Source organism: Microtus oregoni, unplaced genomic scaffold, assembly GCF_018167655.1.
Source record: "Microtus oregoni isolate MIOR12 unplaced genomic scaffold, Mior012 000040F_ref0000088, whole genome shotgun sequence".
NCBI lineage: Eukaryota > Metazoa > Chordata > Mammalia > Rodentia > Cricetidae > Microtus > Microtus oregoni.
In genome coordinates, this window is record NW_024543207.1 from 11,712,805 (window position 1) to 11,734,433 (window position 21,629).

The following is a 21,629-nucleotide window of genomic DNA, read 5'->3' on the forward strand; positions in this document are numbered from 1 at the left end:
CTTGTACAACAAGCATTTAATACACTGAACATCTTCCCTGCCACTTAGTGGCATTTAAAGTTGCTTCTTTCGGCTATATTAATATCTTTTAAAGAAATTCACTATTATTTAGGACGGTGTCTTTCTACACTGATAATGTTGATATCTTTGCTATGATGATATATGTATGTGGGGGGGCAGTGTTTGTCATACAATGCTCATTGACAACTTTGGTGTCTACACATCCTGATATCTGAAGAACTACCCTACTAAATATAGTAACAACAAAATTTTGAAAATGCTTACAAACAACTGCTAAATATCCCTAGCTGGTAGGAGTTGGGTAGATGTTGGTTCTTATTAAGAACCACAGGATGAGAATGAGTTTAGGCCTTTGTTATCATTTGTAAACTCATTGCTTTTCAGATAGGGAACTAGGCAGACATTTTACTGTAGGCTGTCTTTTTCTGATAGAACACAGATAGAAATGTCATACTTACTCAATGACCCTCCACTCCTGTTATTTTCTTTCTGTCAGCAGAATCAAAAAGTAATTTTGAAGAAGTGTGGTTATGTTACTTCATGCCATCAGTCTCAGAAGGTCAGGCCTAGCCTTCTTGCCCCACCCCATCCTTTCTTCACCCATTATTTTTTAAGGGCAGAAACATGAACACCAATTTGAGCTCTGCTAAAGATTCCTTCCCCCACTCTCTTTCAGTCTGGTCCTTCTTAAATACAATTTTCTTAGGTCCCATCACATCCTCTCATGCTATGTTTATCAGGGAATGTTTGTTTGCTAAGGCTTTTTCATCTCCTTGAACCCCAGATTTCTCTCAGGATCTTGTGCTGTTGAAAGTAGGGGGTGAGATTCCTTCTTCTCTGTGAAGGCCTATACAGTAAATACTTTCATCTTTATAGCTGTTGAATGTTCTTTGTTGACTGAAGTTTCTGTCCTGCCTGATCCTTCAGCCATTCAGACCCAATGAAACACACAGAGTTCTACATTAATTATAAACTGGTTGACCTAATAGCTAAGGCTTCTTATAAATTAATTCTTTCTTACATCTTAAATTAGCCCATTATTCTTGTCTATGTCAACCATGTGGCATGTACCTTTTTTCAGCGAGGCATTCTCACCTTGCTTCCTCTGTGTCTGGGTGACGACTGCAGACTGAGTCTTTCCTCATCCTACAATCCTCTGTTCTTGTTACCCCACCTCTACTTCCTGTGACAGAGCAGAGACTTTGGTCAACAGTTCTTCTTTGTTAGCACTCGGGAGTTTGATATTTTAGGAATTCTTGTTCAAAGTCTTCAGTACACCACTGGCACCACCCTGGGGTTCTGCTATTAACTTATAGTATTCTGTTCCCAAGTCTTGGAGCTTCTCTTCCCTCCTCAGTGAGCATAAGACAATCTGTGTAGGTGTCAATAGATACTAATGGGGGTGAGGTCACCCTAATCTAAAACATGGCATCTTGGCATTAGATCAAAGAGTGGAAGCAGAAAGGCCTGATTGGCCCCTCTTCCTCCCAGTCTTTTGTCTTCTTTTTCTTGATACAAATTGTAAAAGAATACTATTACCTTCTTGTAACTCAGGTCACATGACTTTTGTGATACCAATACCATCCCTTTGCCTTGAGGGAGGAAATTTCTGTCTCTTAAGACTCAGGAACACAGAGAACAATATGTACAGCCCTTGATTAACCCCTCCAATTTAGTAATGTCAGGTTACCCTTTTGCCAGATAGTTATTTTGTCCTGCCTCTTTACTCTTCCATCAGAGGCAAAGATTGAAGAGAATATAATTTTCTGTGGTTATTGTCTTTATTCAGAAAGCCTCCTGTGTCCTACACAATTTGTACTGCACAAATCTGTGTCTTTTTTCTTTCTTATTTATTTTGTTTCACAGAAATCTCAGCCACTAAACCTTGATTAAATAAGGACAAAAATGAACCTTCCTCCCACAAAACTCCAGATAACATATCTGTCTTTGTAAAATCCATTCTTAATAAATACAACTCATATAGGGGGCAAAAATGAGGCTGCATTATGTAGTTGAAGTGTGCTGAGAAGTGGTGGTAGCTAGTGTTTTCTACCCTTGGTAATGTTTACTGGCCCATTCTTGATCAGTTGCCCCACTTTTATTTAACATCTTAGTTCAGTCATTCAAATGTTTAGTGTCTGGCGATGATCTAAATTCTTCCTGTCCTCAACCCCAATGTGAAGAGAGTTTGCTTGGGACATATGGGGATGATCTTAATTCTTGTCTCTTTCACATTTCCCCCATGGCTCATCTTTTTCTATAGCCAGAAGCTATTCTGGGTAAAAGTAGGGTGATGAGAGAAGTAGGTATGTGTGGTAGCCCTTTCTTGTCACATCCGTTAGTCCTGGCTGGGACTGATGTGCACTTTGAGCTCTCTTACTCCAGCCTCTCACGGATGCTACCTCCATCTGGCATTTTCCAATTCTTTGGAGGTTCTCAGCTTTTCAATGGCTCCCTTGAACTGCCTAATTCATTGAAATAATTCATTATGACTCAGGGATTTCTTAGTCTGTGACTATTGAGAAGTTCATTGCATCTCTTACTGCTGAACCTTACTGGCTTTGTCATGGAGCTGGAAAGCAGACCACATTTTCTCATGTGTGACAGTTTGATGAAGTTACATACTGAGACACTCCTTGACACACAACCCAGAAATGTATGTAGATTTAAGACAACAGCCTGCCCATAGCTCCAAACATTGGAGCAGCTGGCGTTATTTTGGCTCACTCCCTATCCAGAGCAGGAGTGGATCCAAAGCTCACCATCCTCTTTACATTGAATATGAGTCAAACACCCACTAGTCTTTTTGTGTCTTCTGAGTGTAGAGCCCGTCCAAAAATTCCACTTGAAAGGCTAGGGTGAGAAGAAACCAGCTTCTTCCCAAGCACTAGGTAGAGCAGACTGGCATTATTGATTCTCTCTACAAATATTTATTGAGCATTTACCATGTCTAGATACTCACTGTTCCCAGAGCTGAGGATGCACACAGCCCTGAACTAAATCCCTACCTCATGATGGATGGACTTCTACTAACGGTTATGTATACATAAACCTACTTTTTCATCTTATATTACTTCTGGTGTGGGAGAAATTTCCTGCGTTCTGGTATGTAATATAGATGACATCCTTTTTAAATTCTGGATATTACTAATATAGTAAATCAGCTTTCTATATGTCTCAGAATATGGGTTATTATATATGTACATGGAAACTATGGCATGATCAAACCATGATCATTGAAAAATGCATGAAACACGAAAAGATGCTTAAAAATAAGGCTCATGGAAGGCAAATACAAGGGAGTCTTATAAGGCTCAAAGAACCTAGATCCTGAGGGTGCTTCAAGACAAGTCCCTTTTACAGAAAGCTGGTACAGCCAGGCGGTGGTGGCGCACGCCTTTAATCCCAGCACTCGGGAGGCAGAAGCAGGCGGATCTCTGTGAGTTCGAGGCCAGACTGGTCTACAAGAGCTAGTGCCAGGACAGGCTCCAAAGCTACAGAGAAACCCTGTCTCGAAGAAAAACTAAAAAAAAAAAAAAAAAAAAAAAAAAGAAAGCTGGGACAAAACTATATTAGACAAAACTATATAGTTTTCTATTATAGAAATAAAAGTAGTTTCCAAGCTTTAAACAATTATAGTGGTAAAGAGCAGAATTTTCCATTTGGCTCCTCCTCTCTGGAAATACGCTCATGGACACATCCAGTATTTGCTTTTCTTAATATCATTTGCTTCCTAATTGAACCATACAATCAAGTTTAACCATCACAAATGCCTTTAGAAGATTATGCTACCCTAGGAAGTTGTGTTGCCATTCAAACTGGTAAAGCTGGTTGATGCTCTCAGCCATAGTCCTGCAACTATGAGGTGCGCAGCTCTCTTGAGTTGGTCTACTATGGACTTATTAGTATAAGAAGCACATAAAGTTTGGTGCTGGAATAGGCTGAGAACAGATTTGCCAGAGTGGAAACATAAGCTTCTGTAACCAGCGTACTGAGTGGGCAGCTCCCTTTCTCTGGGACCCCCTCTTTTCCTCACTATAATGAAGATAATGGCACCTGGATGCTGGCCCTGAAACAAGGATTAAGTAAATTAGCACATATGAAGCACTTGGAACAGTGCCTGACCTAGTAAATGAGCAATTAATTTCAGTTATCATCAATAAGTGCAAAAGAATTGCTCATGTAGTTGAAAGCTCATTCATTTCTAAGATGAATTTTTGAAAATGTTGCAATCACTTCATTCTATGTGTTCCCTTTGTAAAGCTTTTCCTGAAAACCCATTATGGGTTAGACATTTGCACCAGGCACCAGGGAAAAACTATCAAAGTTGCATGAATATAAATGACCTGCCCTCAAATGATGTGTGATCTGTTGGTGGAGAAGGAGGGGGAACTTGAAGTGGAAAGTAGTGATAATGTGGTCTTGTCAAGACAGTGGGAGGCATAATGTGAACCTGTTGTAGGAAATCCTTCTGTAAACGTACTGCTTTTATTTGTTAATGAATAAAGAAGCCACTTTGGCCTGTGATAGGGCAGAATAGAGCCAGGCAGGAAAACTAAGCTCAATGCTGGGAGAAAGTAGGTGGAGTCAGTGAGAAGTCATGTGTTGGAAGGAGGCTGCTTATTAGTTCCCGGTTGCTCAGCCTCAAAAAGAACCGCACAGAAACTATATTATTTAAATCACTGCTTGGCTCATTAGCTCTAGCTTCTTATTGGCTAACACTTATATCTTAATTTAACCCATTTCTTGTAATCTGTGTATCACCACATGGCTGTGGCTTATGGGCTAAAGTTTTAGTGTCTATCTCCTGTGGCAGCTCCATGGCTTCTCCCTGACTCTGCTTCCTTTCTCTCACCATTCAGTTTAGTTTTGCCCCTCCTAGGTCTGTTCCCCTAAAGCTCTGCTATAGGCCCAAAGCAGTTCCTTTATTAACCACAGCACACAGAGGGGAATTCCACACTACCTCCCTCTTTCTTTTTAAATAAAAAGGAAGGCTTTATCTTTAACATGGTGAAATTACATATAACAACATAGGTACTAAGCAATAATTGCAGTTACAATATCTGTATCTATCTTTTATCATAACTAAGAAAAACTATAACTATAGATTCTTCAACTCCATCAAAGACTACAGAAAGATATATTACCTAAGTAAACAGGAAGTGCATTATAAGCAACTTCCAAAAACTCTAGAATTGACAGGAGACATCTCACTGCCTGGGCAGTCACCCAAAGTTCTTTTGTACCATCAGGGTATCCTTCTTCAGCCTACAGGCCCATAGTATCTAGCATACTTTTCCATGAAACAGGAAATTTTAAAGACAGTTCTACCTATATTGGCAGTTTGTCAGTCACTTTCTTCTGTGCCCTGCAGAATGTCTGGCAGACTCTTTCATGAAGCAGGAACCTGAAGGAGCATCTCAACTTTAGGCAAGTTCACCAGTCATTTTTCTGCTGGTCCAGTTCTGAAAAAGTCCAGGCAAGAGCAGTTTTTTGGCCAAATGGCTAACAGACTCCATGAGAAGCCTCTTCAGTGCCCAACAAATGTGGTGTGGGCAATGCACTCATTTTTTAATATTAAGGTCCTGATGATTGAATGAAGGAATGGTGCCTGCTAAGTAATTGTGCTCTCCAGAGTAATATGCAAAAGCTATATACTTTCTTGGATACTCACACTCTTCATTATAGATGCCAGTGAGTGTGGAAGCTACGAGGCCATATTTCCAGGAGCTAACTCAAGCATGCACAAAGCTTTTTTCTCAGAAATGAACTCCTGCTGCTGAAATATTTTTTAAGAGATTGGCTTTAATTTTTTTGAGTGGATTAACATTTGCAGTTATTTTGAAATGCTGGGGGTATTGCTTACATTTCCAAATGTGTTGTTAGCAGTATTCTGTGGGCAGGAAAATTGGGAGAGCATATTTAGTAGGGTTCTATTTAAGGTTAAAACAAGAAGATCATATCATGTCACCTGAAGAAGTGAAAATATTAACATATAAATCTGTGAGAATGTTCAGGGCATGGACTGAGGTGATCTGTCAGAGGGCCGCTTGTTCATTTCCCGATTCTCAGCTCTGGGTTGTAGTTGACTCCTTGGTAGGTAAATGCTGGAACTTGCAGGGGTGGTTTGGAGCAGGAAGTCCTTGTTCTTCTCCCTTGTTGCACTTTTTCCTGCTTTCATCACAGCTGCTCCAGGCCTTGTGTTTTAGCCTTCATACTAAACTTACTATACATGTCCAGCAGCTTCTCTAGTCCCTTGATTTGTTTCAGCTGAATTACTTCTAACATATTCTTGTCTGTCACGTAAACCCAGCTCGAATGATGGATTCAGAGAAGCTTTATTGCAACGAGTGCCCTTTTCCATAGAGAATTATTTACATCTCTGGACTTCCGTAACACTTTCAATCCTACAGCTCTTAGTCTATGCAATGAGTTTAATCCTATGTTCCCATCTTCTCAGTTTTTCTACAGGCACTAAGAGATCAGTCAAAGGGCACCGTGCAGCAGATTTTACTCGCTAATTGATGATTGAACATTTTCTTTTACGATCAATCTGGAGTATTTAATAGTTTTACATTTTAAATTTTATTTTATTTGTGTGTGTGTGTGTGTGTGTGTGTGTGTGTGTGTGTGTGTGTGTAGGTTAGAGTACAATTTGTATTGATCCCCTTACTCTCTTTTGATCTGGGTATCATATTCTGGTCACTGGGCCTGGCAGAAGACACCTTTACCCTCTGAGATATCTTGTTGACCCCTAAAATGTTTATAAATGATTAATTTATGCTTTTTACTCAAGCCTTTATACATTTATCACGTAGGCACCCATTGTATAACTAAAGTTTTTATAATGCTTGCGTTTGTCCCACAATAACAAGTATATCTGGATGCACAGTTCCATGCTATAGCCTTAGCTGAGGAGGGGGCTAGCTGTGTGGGTGTGGGAATCCAGGAGGATAGCAGAAGCCAGTTAATAGAATAGTTGCTACAAGCTACAGATTACATCCAAGAAGTAGGCATAAAGAGGATTTTTATTAGCCAAGCAGTCGTTCCTCTGGGAAGAAGACTTCCCTCCCTTTGAGGAATTGGTATTGACTCACAGTGATTCTGCATTTTTATTGGTGGGATCTTCACTGGGTAGTCCTCAGGGTGGGATGTACTGTGGGGACATCACAACCCTCCTTTGGGATGTGCCAGGTCTGGGAAATGGCGCAGTGGGAGGCCGCTGGGGTTAGTGGTCTGGTGTAAACCTGGAACTGGTTCCCTTCTTTGTTGAAGAGAGCCTCTATGGTAGGCACTGCGGCAGACAGATTGACATCCCTGTGAAAGCCTGCAAACTCGTGTTGCTTCCTGTTTTTGATTTCCACTCTTCTCAACAAGGTCTGATGTCCTGGTAGCGCGGTCAGCAATCAGGAGAAAAGTGGGAAAGAGTAAGGAAACTTGGCAATTCCCCTGTACGCGCTGTAGCTCTCGAATGGTTCCTAGGGACCCTGAGTCTTTATCAAGCTAGTTATGAAGTGGTTGTCTGCATTACCAAGTCTTGTAGCTGACTCCTCTGCCCTCTACCCAAGCATGGCAGGAACATACGTCTTTTTAAGTTGTTACTTGTTTAAAAGTGCATTAATAGATTAAAAATAAGATATTTTGAATTAAAATTTATGTTAATTTAATGTTTAATTCATGCTTACTGAGCATCATAGTAATTATAGCCCTTAAGAAAAAGGTTGTATATGCATAGACAGACTCAATTCAAATGGGCTAAAATGTAGAACAATGGGAAAGGCACAAATAGAAACATATTTAGTGCCACAACACAAGGAATAGCATTTGATACATAGCATAAAATAACATTTAATGTATGAGTTTGGTAGCAAACAAGATAATTTCAGCTGGGCAGAATCAAAGATGGCTTTATTAGAGCTTGGCTGACCTGTCAAGTGACATCGATTCCGCAGTTTTCCAGATGGCAGGTTGGTTTTGGATGCCCTGTGCATGCAGACGTCCACAGCGTTTTAATTAGATACTTTGGGTATTTACATCTCTGAGGGGAAGAACTCTTTTGTGTTTCCAAGGTTCAAGACAGAGGAAAGCACAAGGATTCCTTACATTTTATTGCAATATGATCTTTTACAAATCATGCACCCTCTTTAAGAGACCAGTTTCTTGTGTTCAAGGTCTCAGAACCCTTGGGGAGGGTGCTGAAGAGGGGTGGTTTTGGTCACAATCAGGAAGTTTTGACGATGCTTATTTGTTTGCAGAGTTTGGGTATCCTAGAGCTTTTTGAGGTGAGACCAGAGACTTGGAGGATTGTGGTCGGAGTTATTAAGTTGGTGAGGACCAGTGAGAATAACAAAGGAAGAGAGGACCTGGCTGTCATCGATTTGGAAGCCTTTAGAAGCATGGAAAAATTATCAGAAATAAAAAACTGTGGGGAGATGTGGTAACTAAGACGAGAGTGATGGAAAGAAAGAGTGTTCTCAAACTATGGGAGAACTGATATCTGCTAAAAAGCAATCAGGAACCATGCTGACGGTACAGGTGCACCAGGATGGCAGTCTGAACTGGGGCTGTGGGCACAGCAGTGAAAAGAAGTAGTAGAATTTGGTATATATTTTGAAACTACCTTTGAAGGACTTTTTAATTTCATGCACTAATATGAAAATAAAATGCAAGAATGACATTTTCTGGATTGAATGGCAGAATGAGTGAGCAAATTAACTTCTGGTTAATAATGAAGAGGAGAAATGGTTTGGGGTCTCCTCTATTTTTGGAGGGGACCTGCTTCGTGAGATGTGGCTTTGGATGATAAAGCCAGTATGAGACACTAGGGTTAAGTGAAGAGGAGGGAAGTTGTAAATTATTCTCTATATGGAACCATGCTACTCTGAGGCTACGGACACTGCTTAGTTTCTGGTGCCTTACAAAGCTAAACTCTGTACAGGTGAGTGCTGGGTAAGATGCTTGTAGAGCCCCACCCTCAAGTACAGCAGAAGGCTAGAGAGATGATTTCTCTGGGATGAAGTACAGGCTGGATTCTTAGTTTCTTTTCCTGAGTATGTGGAGACAACTGAAAATACTATGTATTATGTTCTGTTTCCTTGGAGGCATCAACATATCCTAAAAGTGCCAAAGGAACAGCCTTGTAATGTCTCTAGAGCTACACTTAAAAGAGTTAAAAGAGCAATTTTAAAAAGCTCTCCCAGCTATCTTTATTTGTTTGAAGGGCATACCAAGGCCATCATGCCTAGCTCAGATTCAGAATAAATCACTCCCACCTGCCATGGCTGGCATTAACTTCTGTCTAACCATCTTCTCTTGAAGTGATTTTTCTGTTGGAATTCTTGAAGGAATTTTCTGTTATTGTTATTTTTTCCCCAGCATCGAATTCCTGGGTGTGCACACTAGGGAAGCTGCAGAAGAAACTCTTAGGGACACACAGGAATGCCACAAAAAAAAGCACCTGACACTTGCCTGGCTTTTTCTCCTTTCCTCCCCCATTCTTAGATTTGACTAGTGGTATGTGAAGGGTTTATACTTTATAGATAAACAGCCCGTGTGTTGAAGGATGAATGCAGGGAGCATTATAATGGATTTGTTTAATCTGCTATGTTATGTTTAGCCTTATCCTTATTTCTATAAGCTAAGAATGGTTTCATATACTTTTCAACATTCACTTGATAAAACTTGATTTTTTAAAAAACTAGGTTGATGCACATCAGCTTCTGGTGACCATCGGAGCTGTGGTGTCCTTCCTCAGCCATCCTTTCTATGTCTCTTTCCTCTCTTCCATTTGGGTGTTGGCTGTTCCTCTCTCCATGTCTCTCATTACTCCACACTTTTACAGCAGAGGTCAGAATTTACAGTTTCTACTGCCCCTTGAAGACTCTGTAGGTAAAGCAAAGACCATAAACAAGCTTTTTGGGGGTGGAGGAGGGAAATTTACCTGTGATTTCAATGAAGATGGGAAACAATGCTTCCTTCAGATTTTACGTGGTTAGCCATCATATTAAGGAAACGGACTTTTCTGTTATTCAGCTATTGGATTTTTTTTTCACAGAAATCGGCAACCAAAAGGATGCACCTAGGTGCTGTTTTACTGCATCCCTATCCAGACAAGCTCTGCTTCATTTTGTCCTTTAAAAACATATTTTGTCATATCTCATAGAGATTTATTAGCAATACATTGCATCACTTGGCATTGTATATAAATTTTGTGTCCCTTTAAGAATTTATGATCTAGGCTTCTGATTATATTAATTCTTATGAAAACTCTAAGAATGGGATAATATATAGATGTGTGCAGTGCAATTTTGACAGGTGAAGACCCAAACAACACTGATCTACAATCACATTTCCTCAGCGTGGTAAGTTCCCGGGGCCTGCAAGAATTATTTTAAAACCGTGTTTGCTGCTGGCCACTCTGCTACCAAAAATAAACCGGTCTGAGGGAATTAAGGGTGAGAGGACATTCCTGGAAGCTGTTTCATCCGAGGCCATTTGTGACAAAGCATTCTTGAATTTTTTTTCTGTTTTTGCAACCTCATCCACATCACACTGATATATGTCAAAAGACCCTGGTCTTTTCTATCTTTCTCTTTTGTAAAAGGCAAATGTACTTCCTACTGCCAAATGTGTAACTGAAAAACTTACTTCAGCTGGTGTTTTGTCTCAACCATTTCGAAATCTGTTAACTGGAGTTAGAGACACCCAACAAACCACATACTACAGAACTATTTTTAAGAGAATGAAGAGAGGATTGGAAGTGAATTCAGGCACCCCCCCCCATGCTCTGATGCCAGAGCCCCTGCCCAAGCTGAAGTTAGTCTCAAAATTCCTTTTACAGGCTGGTGACCTTGAGCTATGTGGTGGTTTGCCTGTCTGACCCTGGGTCTTCAGCTATGAAATTAGCCAAAGTGAATGTCTCCGGGGCCAGTTGCTTGTGTCAAAGTCATTAAAGTGCCACATCCATGAAAAGTCACAATTGATTTGCATAAACAGACACCTTTCGGGGTTAAGAATTCAGACTGCCAGATTTGAAACACACTCTGCCAGAGTACAGGAGCACAGATTTCTGTTCAGTACCCTACCGGAAGGAGGGAAAAGGGGTTAGGGGGGAAACGTTCACAAAGGAACCAGGCCTGAGGAGTTAGAGAAACTGGACTCACACAGAGTCAAATAGAGGTTCAAGGTTGTAGCCCCTTCTCCTGGGAAGGAGGCAGCATCATTACTTAAGGTATGAAGGAGACCCAATGGGGCATTTCTACAGGATGTGACCCTCCAACCTCTGAGACATCTGGAAAATTTCCAAACCCAGGGTGCATACTGCAGGGGACATGGGCACTGAAGGATTCAAGGGGAAAAATGAAACAGTGGGATGATAAAGGTTCCAGAGGCTTCTGCTTGAAGAATCTTGGCATGCAGAGTCCTCTGAAGGGGAAAGGATTGCGAGCCCCCAAATAACAGTGGATCAGCCCCCCAGGAGTCTTTTCCCGCGTGCCTCTGTTCAATGGGTCCTTGCACTACAGGGTTACCTGCCTCTCCCTCACCTCCACTCCCACGCGCGTCTCCGCTTGACTCATCGCGCCCCCACCCGGCCGGTGTCACGGAAATCCCCCCCAGACCCACCCAGCAACGGTTTTGGATCAGCAGCTTCCGACCCCTCCCCCTTTTACTAGCTCATGGGAGCCGCAGTGCCTCGCGCTTCTAAGAGGGGCAATCTGCCCCGGAATCGACTTGAAAGACCAGGGGTTGGTAGAAGCAGTCCGGGGATCCCCAGTTCCAGCCGGGTCCTCTCTGAACCCCACACTTCCCTCTCACGCACGACTCGCACCCTCCTCCCCAGTCCCGCGCCTGGTCCCTCCCAGCCTCCCTGCGCATCTCCGCGCTCCCCCCGCCCCCCTTCGCGCGCCTGGCACGCGCAGCCGAACTCTACGCCGCCTCCATCAGAGCCGAGCCGGCGGCTCAGCCGAACAGCCGCTTCTGCCGCCGCCGCCGCGCTGGTCCTCTGTGTCCCCTCCCGGTTCCTCCCTCCCAGTCCCGGTGCCCTGGTCCCCTTTCCTGCTCTCCTTCCTCCTCCCTCTCCGGCCTCCCCTAGCTCTCGCTCTCTTGCTGCAGTCCTTGTCCGGCCCGCCACAGGGCGGGCAGGAGGGCGGAGGCGGCTCCACCATGAGCGACGAGGGCAGCAATCGGTGTAGCCGGGTGGACCATCGGGAAGCCCAGCCGTCCCTGCCTCCGCCGCCTCCGCCCCCGCCACCGGGAGAGCCGGCCCTGGTCCCCACCTCCCCACGCTACCGGCCGCCTCTGCCCGCTCCTTCAGAGCGCACCGCGGGGTCGGGCGAGCCGCCGCTAGAGGTGGCCCCGCGGCGCAAGGGTGCGGATGAGCGGCTGCCGCCGTCTCTGTTGCCCCACGAGCAGGAGGTGTCAGCGGCCGGCGACTCTTGCGAAGGTCGGAGGCGCCTTCCTGAGGTGGCGGTCCCCGAGAAAACGGCGGAGAAAGGCGGCCCGGGGGAGCCCGAGGCCGGCGCGTGTGGGGAGGGCGATCGGCGCGGCACGGGAGACCAGCCCGAAACACGCTCCGTGTGCAGCAGCCGCAGCAGCAGCAGCGGCGGCGGTGGAGACCAACGCTCGGGGCATCATCACCAGCACCATCAGCCCATTTGCAAGATCTGCTTTCAAGGCGCTGAGCAGGTAAGGCCAGAGGGACCCCAGGTCTGCCGGCTGTCAGCCTTTTCAGCACCGCGGACAGCACACGCCTCTTAGCTTCTACTCCAGTCCTCCACCAGTTTTAACCTATACTTTTTCCCTCTACTTGATTTTGCAGTCGGTTACGCTTCAGGTGCTATAATGGTAACATCATTAAGCGTTTCCTGTGAATTACTCAAAGTATTTTAGTTTGCAAGTAGAATCAAATCTATAGGATGCAAAAGCAAAGTCTGTTTTTTTTATTAATGTATCCAGAGGGCATAGTCTTAGACTACAAACGAGGGGAGGGAGGGAGGAATAATTCATGCTACAATACCAAATTATTAATTATTGCAAAAATTTACTGCAAATTATTAATGCTAAAGGCGCTACAGTTCTGCAGAAAGAAGCACTTTAAAAGAAAAGCCAGTTGATGTACTTGATGCATTGCTAGAAACACATTTCGAAAATTATAAACACCATGAGAAGAGGCAAATGCAAACTTTCATGAAAATCACCAAACAGGGGAAAAGATAATGTATTGCCCTTCCAAAGGGTGTGAAAACACCAGGTTTGATGTCTTTAAAAGTAAGGAAGTTGCATAAGAATATGCAGGTTTTCAGAAATAGAATGTCCCGAGTCAATATTTATGATGCTGCATTTAGAAAAAGTAAAAGCACGATGCTACTGTGAGCTGCTTTCTGCCATGCATTTCTTCTCCAGCGATGGTTAAGAATAACTGCAGAGGAAATGCATCTGACCATCCACTTAAAAGTTATTAAAGAGATTTAATAGTAGAGCTTTCTCCCAAGGGTATTGGGGGCTATGTCTTGCAGACATTTTGTATGTCAGTGGAACACTTATGTCATGACTCTAAGCACTATCTCGGAAATAGGTTTTTTTTTTTTAAGACTTTAGTATCATTCCCATCAGACATATAAAAATTTAATTTGGTTTTCTGGGATAGAGCTTGATGCTCGTATCCATCTGGGCAAACCGTTTAGAAGGGAAAGAAAGAGAGCTTAGGGTTTTTAAGTGGAGGCAGGAACAGGAATATTCACAGTGAGCTGTTTTCTTTCCAGGGTGAGTTGCTAAACCCCTGCCGATGTGACGGGTCTGTGCGGTACACACACCAGCTGTGTCTTCTGAAGTGGATCAGCGAGAGGGGCTCCTGGACCTGTGAGCTGTGCTGCTATAGGTACCACGTCACAGCCATTAAGATGAAGCAACCTTGCCAGGTAGACACGGCGCTTGCTTTTCCAGGCATGCTCTTGTTAACACGGGTGCACTTGACTTTTATTTTTGCTTAAGCAATCCCCTTAATGCTACTTAGGAATATTTAATGCAAACTGAAGTAAGCCCAAGATTTAGAATTTGTAGGACGCGCTTAGAGAAAGCCGTGACATTCTGTCTGAGAAATGCAGAGGACATTTTAACCAAATGATTTTCTTCATAATTTGTTATTTACTAGTCAAGTTATAGCTAGTTCCATTTCTTAAAGAGTATGGTGGTAAAATGTCACAGAATCTACTTGAGTTTGTTTTAGTAATTAGAGATGTTATACAGCTTATTAAGCAGACATTTTTACATTTATTTAAACTATGCCGAGCTCAGTTTATGGAACACAGATGCAAATAAAGTAGCTACTTACTAGGGCAGAAACTTACAGGTGAACTTGTCAGCTCAACTCTTGTATTCTTCATACTTAAGCTTCTGTTTCGTATGAGTTAATTTTTTCCATATTAATTCTTAGTGGCTTCAGTTACATAGTGGATTCAGACATATTCCCTGCAGCTAGCTCTATAATGCTGCTGAAATTGTACATAGTTTCAAACTTTTGTTTAAAATCACACAGTGACACAGTATCATAGACATACAAATGCCACCAATAGGCTTCTTTCTCCCGCTCCCTTATTTTTCTTGGTGGAAATAACTCAAGTTCTTTGACTAGGTTGATGAAGTCTAAAATGCAGAATATTAAGAATGATATCCTAGAATATAGTGGGGAAAGGGGTAGCAGAGGTCTGGCAGGGAAATTCAGCAGCGAGGGATTCAACAGTCATGAAAGAGGCAGTGGGTGAGTGGAGAAGGGAACATGATGGAACCTAGCGTCCCTTGTTTGTATCTAAACTACCAAATCCATTTTACATTGAGCTTAATAATATGTATGGTACTGTAGCATTTCTGAAGGAACCCAGAATGTGAATTGTTATTACACTATTAATTTAAATTTCTTAGTATTTAGTTGGTACCTTATTTATTATGCAGTGACTTTGCATCTCTGAGAGTTGCATTTAAGGCATGATTAGCAATCACAAAATGAAAAGGGGGATTTCTCCACTTCAGGCTTACAAGTTACTTGAAAAAGAGGAGCTACTTTAATGAGAGGTATGGCCACGCTCTTCCAGAACTTCTGACTGTGCATGAGTTAATGAACCTACTTATTCTGCCCTGAAAAACAGTTGGAGCTGTGCCCAAAGGCCATGGCATGGTTGACATCATTGTGTCTGTGATGAGTAGAATTCACGAGAGGTATGACATAGGAGTCTTATCTTCAGTAGTGAGCCCAGTGAGACGATGTGTGGAGCTTCAGTGGAACACTGTATTTCAAAAACTTTGAGAGATACTATATATTTATTTCTTTGAGCATTAATTTTGCAGTACATAGAAATAGGCTCTTTATGACGACTGAACAGAGTTAAAAGTCTAGGGCATATAATGCTATTATAGTCATTATAATCTGAGAGGGAAAGGAATTCAAGCCTTATGCTTCATTAAAAATATAGTATTCTAAAAAAAATAGTATTCTGCCAGCGGTGGTGGCGCATGTCTTCAGTCAGGAGGCAGAGGCAGGCAGATCTCTGTGAGTTTGAGGCCAGCCTGGTCTATAAGAGCTCATTCTAGGACAGGCCCTAAAACTACAGTGAAACCCTGTCTCGAAAGACCAAAAAAAGAAAGTATTTATTTTAACAAAAGCCATTTCCCACTTTCCCTTCAAAAAATCAAAATCCCCAAGTTAACCAACATTACTAATGTATTTAAGATTAGTTTTGTTGTGATACATATACATATATGTTTGTATATACATATACACATATATACACTTATAGATATGATTTGTGTCATTACCTGATTATTCCCCTGAGATGGAAAGTAGTGGTTAGAAAGAGTTCACATGAATGATATGCTAGAGTGTTGTTGCATGAAAGAACTTTACATGACTATACTCCATACATAAAAAGCTTGGTGCTCATTTTTTAAGGTGCTAAGGATTGAACTCTGACCCTCACACATATGATGCAAATATTCTAAAACACTGAGCTGTACTCCAAATCTAAGCTTGCTACCTTTACCTAACAGAAATTGGTCATAAGGCCTCAAAGAATGGACTTAAATGCCCAGATGAAGAGGTAGAGTTTGGTTCTCAGTTCTTTTTATTGTGGATGCCCCACAACCTGAGCCTTCACTCTGACTCCTAATGTGAAGACCCTGGGAGTTGTCAGGCATCACTCCCATGTTCCTGTGGCCTGATAGAAAGCCACCTCCTCCAGGGCAGAATCCAACAGGAAGCATTGCAAGGCTCTCCCTTGCCTGTCTATCTCTGTCTCCTAAGAGTAGGGTCGTCTCATGGCTCTGAGCAGGCAGCTCGCAGGATGAGAACAGAGTAGAGAATAAACAGTAATAGTGAGTGGGAACATTTACTGAGCCGTTAGTCTGTGCCAGCCACTCTTGTAAATGCCTTACACACACAGAGGCTATGATATTTAGTCTTTGTAACATATTAGTAATTTGAGCAATGCTGTTTTCTCTACATTATGCAATGTGAAATTGGAACACAGCCAGTCTCTCCTCAGGGTATATCAGGATTCTAACTCAATCTGGCTTCAGGGTCCATGGTCTTTACCATTGTGTTGGAAATTTCCTCTCAATCTTGTGCTAGAATGTCTTGATGTTTCACAGTCTTTTGAAGCAGGAGCTGGTTTTAACACAGTTCTCTCGGAAGGATTAGAAAATCTTTTGCTTTCTAAATTCTTAGTGATTGAAACAGTCGCTATAGCTTATTATGTCACAGGAGTCTGTGTATTGACTGAGGTCAGCTAGTGAGTGTTTTTGCACACAAAGAATTACCTAAAACTGTAATCCAAAGGTTTGGCCTTGTAAGAGCATCCTGGATAACTTTGCCATTTGACTTGTTCTTGGTGTTGACTGGGGTTCAGTCTGGAGATACTCACTGACACCCCAGTTCTCCTCCCCCATCTTGTGCCTCCAGCACTGTCGCATCTGGTTTTGAGGAGGAAGCACATGAGCATTATTAATCTCTAAGGCTCAACCTTGTCACATCTGCTGCATTCTCTGGTCTAAAGCAAATCTAGTCTGACTCTGGTTCAAGAGAAGGGCAAACCGACTCCACTTCTTGGAGTCAGACATTTTTAAGAGAGAGACCATCTCCGCAGGAGAAAAGTGCAGTGTGAGTAGCCTTCCCACCCTGATTTCTCTATTTGATCTTCATCAGGTCCATGTGGACCGGCAGGCATTGTTCAAACTTCTTCATTGGGAGCTCTGAGCTTAAGGAGGCTATCAGTGCATGGAAGTTTGGTTCGCCCTTGGTGTTTTGACTTCATTAAGCCTTTTCCGGGAGTGTTTGTTACCCTCATGTCATCATGTCCTGGATGTTCACGGAGAGACAGGAACAGTGATTGCGAGGAAACAGGCATGTGTGAGCAAAACATGCCACAGAGTGTTCGACACTTGAGTTTTATTTATTTATTTTTCTCATCAAGATTCAAATTCTTCCACTCGCTTGCTTTATGTTTCAGTTACGCTCAGTGGTAGGACCTAGGAGAAATAGAGCAGACACATTTACACCTTAATCGTTGCATCATTAGCAATAGGAGTTAATTAAGACATTTGAGGTGATTAAAATGCATTTTGCCCTCCTCCTTACTTACAGAATCTAGTTATTAATACACCCAAGATGATACATTAATGATATTTTAAAAGTAAAGGCTAATTCTGTTTTGAATCACATAATTATGTCTGAAAATTGAGACGCAAGAGTATAAAAGATCACCTTTACTTCCAGACATTGGTGACATTACAAACTGATGAAGTCATGTTGTAGCTTATGAATGCTGTCGGTGATATGAATCTTTGAGGGGATAACATTTAAGAGGTAACCATGGGTAAAACTCAGACTGAAGTGCCTCCATAAAAAATAGAAAAGCATGCATACACAAGAAGTCCTAACAATATTATTGCACATATGAGTTAACTTATATTTAATAGTCTTGACCTTTATTTGCTTAGTGTTTGTGTGCATTTGTGTGTGCATATGTACTTGTGTATGCGTGTGTATATGTGTGCGCGCGCACGTGTGTGTGCATATATGCCATGCTCTTCTTGTGGCAGTTAGAGGACAGATCCCTTGTGGCAGTTGGTTCTCTTCTTATGTTATGTGAGTTTTACAGATCAAACTTGGGTCACTGGGCTTGGTAGCAGATGCCTTTACCTCTGAGCCATTTCCAGTAATGACTTATCTTCAAAAGGAAGCGCATGATGACACCTATTCCATATGTTACTTTGTACATTAGCTTCATAAATAAAAGAGACATGCTAAGAATAGCTGCGCTTTCTCCTTGTCTGTCATCATTATTGCTTGTCCAGCCCGCTAAGTGATGGAGGTTTTGGTCTCCTTTGACAAGAGGTGCTTCTTGTTGCCTGTCTATTGTCACTAAACTGATGATGCTATTTTTCCATATAACCCTCTAAGTTTTATTTCTAACTAGTGAATACTAACTGTATAAACTTAAGGCTACAAAAAGATGCTTCATTGTGGAATGATTAAATATGGCTAGTTGATGTATTCACCACACCAAATATTTCACAAATTTTGCGGTCAGGTTATCTAAAACACGATATCTTAGCTCTTTTGAAATACAAGAGAACATTATTGCTGACAACATGGGGAGCCAGAATTTACTCTCTGCATCTAACTACAATTTCATACCCAGTGACCACCATCTCCTCTTTCCCATACTCCAACCCCACCTCATCTTCTGATAATTGCCATTCTACTGGAAAAAACATCGATATTTGTGGATTCCATGTATAAGTGAAGCCATATGGTATTTATCACCCAATTCCAGGCTTATTCCACTTAACATGAAACCCTTAAGCTTCACCCATATGTGACAAGTGACAAAGATTCTTTTTGTTTACTTTTGCTTTTTAAGACTAAATAGTGTTTTTTTTTGTATATAGTCATCACAATATGTAGGTGTACAGATCTCTGTAACCAGGTGATTGCAAGTTCCCTTTTCTGTTTCATTTTTTTCCATTTTTTTCAACACTATTCTTCACCTACATTTTTCTTCTTGCCTTTTAAAGGCAAAACATACCCCAGTTTCTAACTGAACCCATCACTGTAAACTATTATCATGTAAGTCGTTTTGGAAGCACTGAGGTGTGCTGACCTCAGTGTTGTAAGCACAGTTATAGCCCAGCTGTCCCTCCTCATGAGTCTGATTGACAGCCATCTTGAGTCTTCATGTATTTGGAGATATGAGACCTTGAGAATTTTAAATGTGGTTATTTCACAGAATAGCTGTATTGAAAGTCAGAGAGCCATTGTAAATCTGTAGTGTGTATTGGCCCCATTGGCTGGATTGCAACTTCAGTGGGAAGTTAGGGAGCCTTCCAGGTTGTTGGAGGGCAATTACGCAGGGTGACCAGCTGGAGAACCACAGAGAATCAGCTCAACAGGGAAATAGATGCTCCTCCCTCAAGCTCCCCTTCCCCCTGTGCCATTACCAGAACAGGGGAAAAGATGTGTACTGTCTACTGGGCTTGTCTCCCTGGGGAAGGACAGAGACTTGCATGCTGGCCAGTTACCTTTCAAAGAAATAGCACTCTGACCAATTTTACTTATCTTCCCTGGTGCTTCCTTTAAACACTCAGACTGCACTCTGGGCCACAGTTCTCAGAGTGATAAGAATAACCTGAACATTGCCCACAAAAAGGTCAAGGGCATGGGATTATATTTCAGTTTTAAATGTACTACCAGAATACTGCAGTCCACCACAATAGGTACAAATTAGCAGTGTTTGTATTTATTTTATTGTAAGATCCAGCTTTTAGATCTATTTGGGAGGCTTGGCTACTTTTATAAATGAGATACGAAGGAGATACTTTCACCTTCATTGAACCTCATAGTTAGTATAGTGCACCAAGGGAAGTCTATGGATTATGATTAAAATTAACTGAGATTGTGGAAATTGATTAAGAAAATGTGAGAGCGTGGAACCATCAGCCTGGCATGCTCTCACTAGGAAACACCCCCAGCGCTTGCTCACGATGTCAGTGTGTCCACGTGTGTGCAACCTTGGCTCACTATGACTTTTTATCTAGCTGTTGCTCTTGTTGACATTTTCATGGGTTCAACAGAAGATGAGAGGCAGAGACAACACTTTTCATGATCATGACCAATAATCAAAAGACGATGTGCAGACCTATATTTCAGATGTATATGCTGGCATAACTTGTAGGCAACTAAAAATGCCAAGGTAAACAGGGACCACACCACAGGACAATTTCTTTTCTTTAGAAATTGCTTTGGTTTCCTTTATTTGCTAATTCTCAAGACATGTGAATCTTCATTTTACTCACTAGACAAGATTGATGATTCTCTGCTGAATGAAATATGTAGATGAGCTTTGTAAACTACTATAGCTGTCATATTTGCTGTACAGCACTGTGTACTGTTGATCCTCCAGTTCGTCCCAAAGCCAGATGGCTCTGACGCAGGAGGAATGGGAGGGGAGGGGGGGAGCATTTGGGGCTTCATGCTTTAAAAAACCTGTATAGAGAGAGGCTGAGAGACAATGTAGATCAGATAGATAATACCTTCCAGAAATTTCTCCTTCACATGCATCTGTTTTCCCATATTTTAAAGTTTATCTTTCCTTTGTTTGAATAGTTTTTCTCTTATTCACTGTTTGTGCCTGTTCACTTACCTGCCTCTCTGAGAAAGGATCTATAATACAGATGTGTGAATCTATCAGAGAATATTGGAGTAGAGGACTAAAAGTATGTCTCTGACATAGCTTCACTTGATGCCTGGTTATTTAAATCAGAGGACCAGAATAGAAAATTAATTAAGCTCTGAGGGACATCATGGCCACTGCCTTAGCTTGGAAAGAGCTGGAGACCCCATATCGATGAATGGATGCGATGGTTTCCAGGGAAGTTCCACTTAGCAACACCGGAGGTTTAATTCCACTTAATCATAGGGTTTCAAGAAATGGTATTCCTTTGACTTTTCCCCTCCTTTCATTTTAAAATGTAAAAAATTGCAGTATATACAAAAAACAGTTACAGAGATGGGTTTTCACTGTGGTGGTCAGCAGTAATTCAAACAATGGAAGGTGAACTTGAGTGTCTCTTAGAGAATCCCAAGGACAAAGTGTTTTCAGTTTTAATGTTTGCAACTTTAAGTAAAATCCTAATGAACTCACATTATTTAGAAGATGGGGACATTTCAGCTTCATAAAAGTATTACATATTGACTATCTCTAAATATTCAACCCCTTGTCCCTTCCAAGAAGTTTCCTAGTGTCTCAGACCACAGGGATAGTTTTTGTATCCGCAGAAATGGAAGACGGAGCCATACAAGCCCTCCGTAGCCTTGGAGGAAGGCATCCTCTCATCTCAGTGCTTCCTGGCACACATGCGCAGAGTGCTGCTAGTGGACCCATCCTGACACGACCCTCCAGCGTCTGTCACTCTCCTGGTGTCCTTCTGAATGCCCTGAGATTGCATTCCTCCAGTTTACTTAGGATTCTTAGACCTGGATGTCTAATGGGGCATGCGTAGTCTTGAGTAGAACAAGTTTTAGAATAGAACACAACAGTGCTGGAAATTAAATATCTTTT

At 42.0% G+C, this 21,629-nt stretch overlaps 1 protein-coding gene across 1 annotated transcript in view; it reads left to right on the forward strand.

Annotated features, from left to right (window-relative positions):
- The first annotated feature begins 11,979 nt into the window (after window positions 1–11,979).
- Marchf11 (membrane associated ring-CH-type finger 11) overlaps window positions 11,980–21,629 on the forward strand; it is a 91,924-nt gene continuing 82,274 nt past the window's right edge. Inside the window, exons 1-2 of the mRNA XM_041632207.1 lie at window positions 11,980–12,705; window positions 13,782–13,937. Of these exons, the coding sequence (XP_041488141.1) occupies window positions 12,184–12,705; window positions 13,782–13,937 (678 nt within the window). The 5' untranslated portion in view covers window positions 11,980–12,183. The remainder of the gene's footprint in view (window positions 12,706–13,781; window positions 13,938–21,629) is intronic.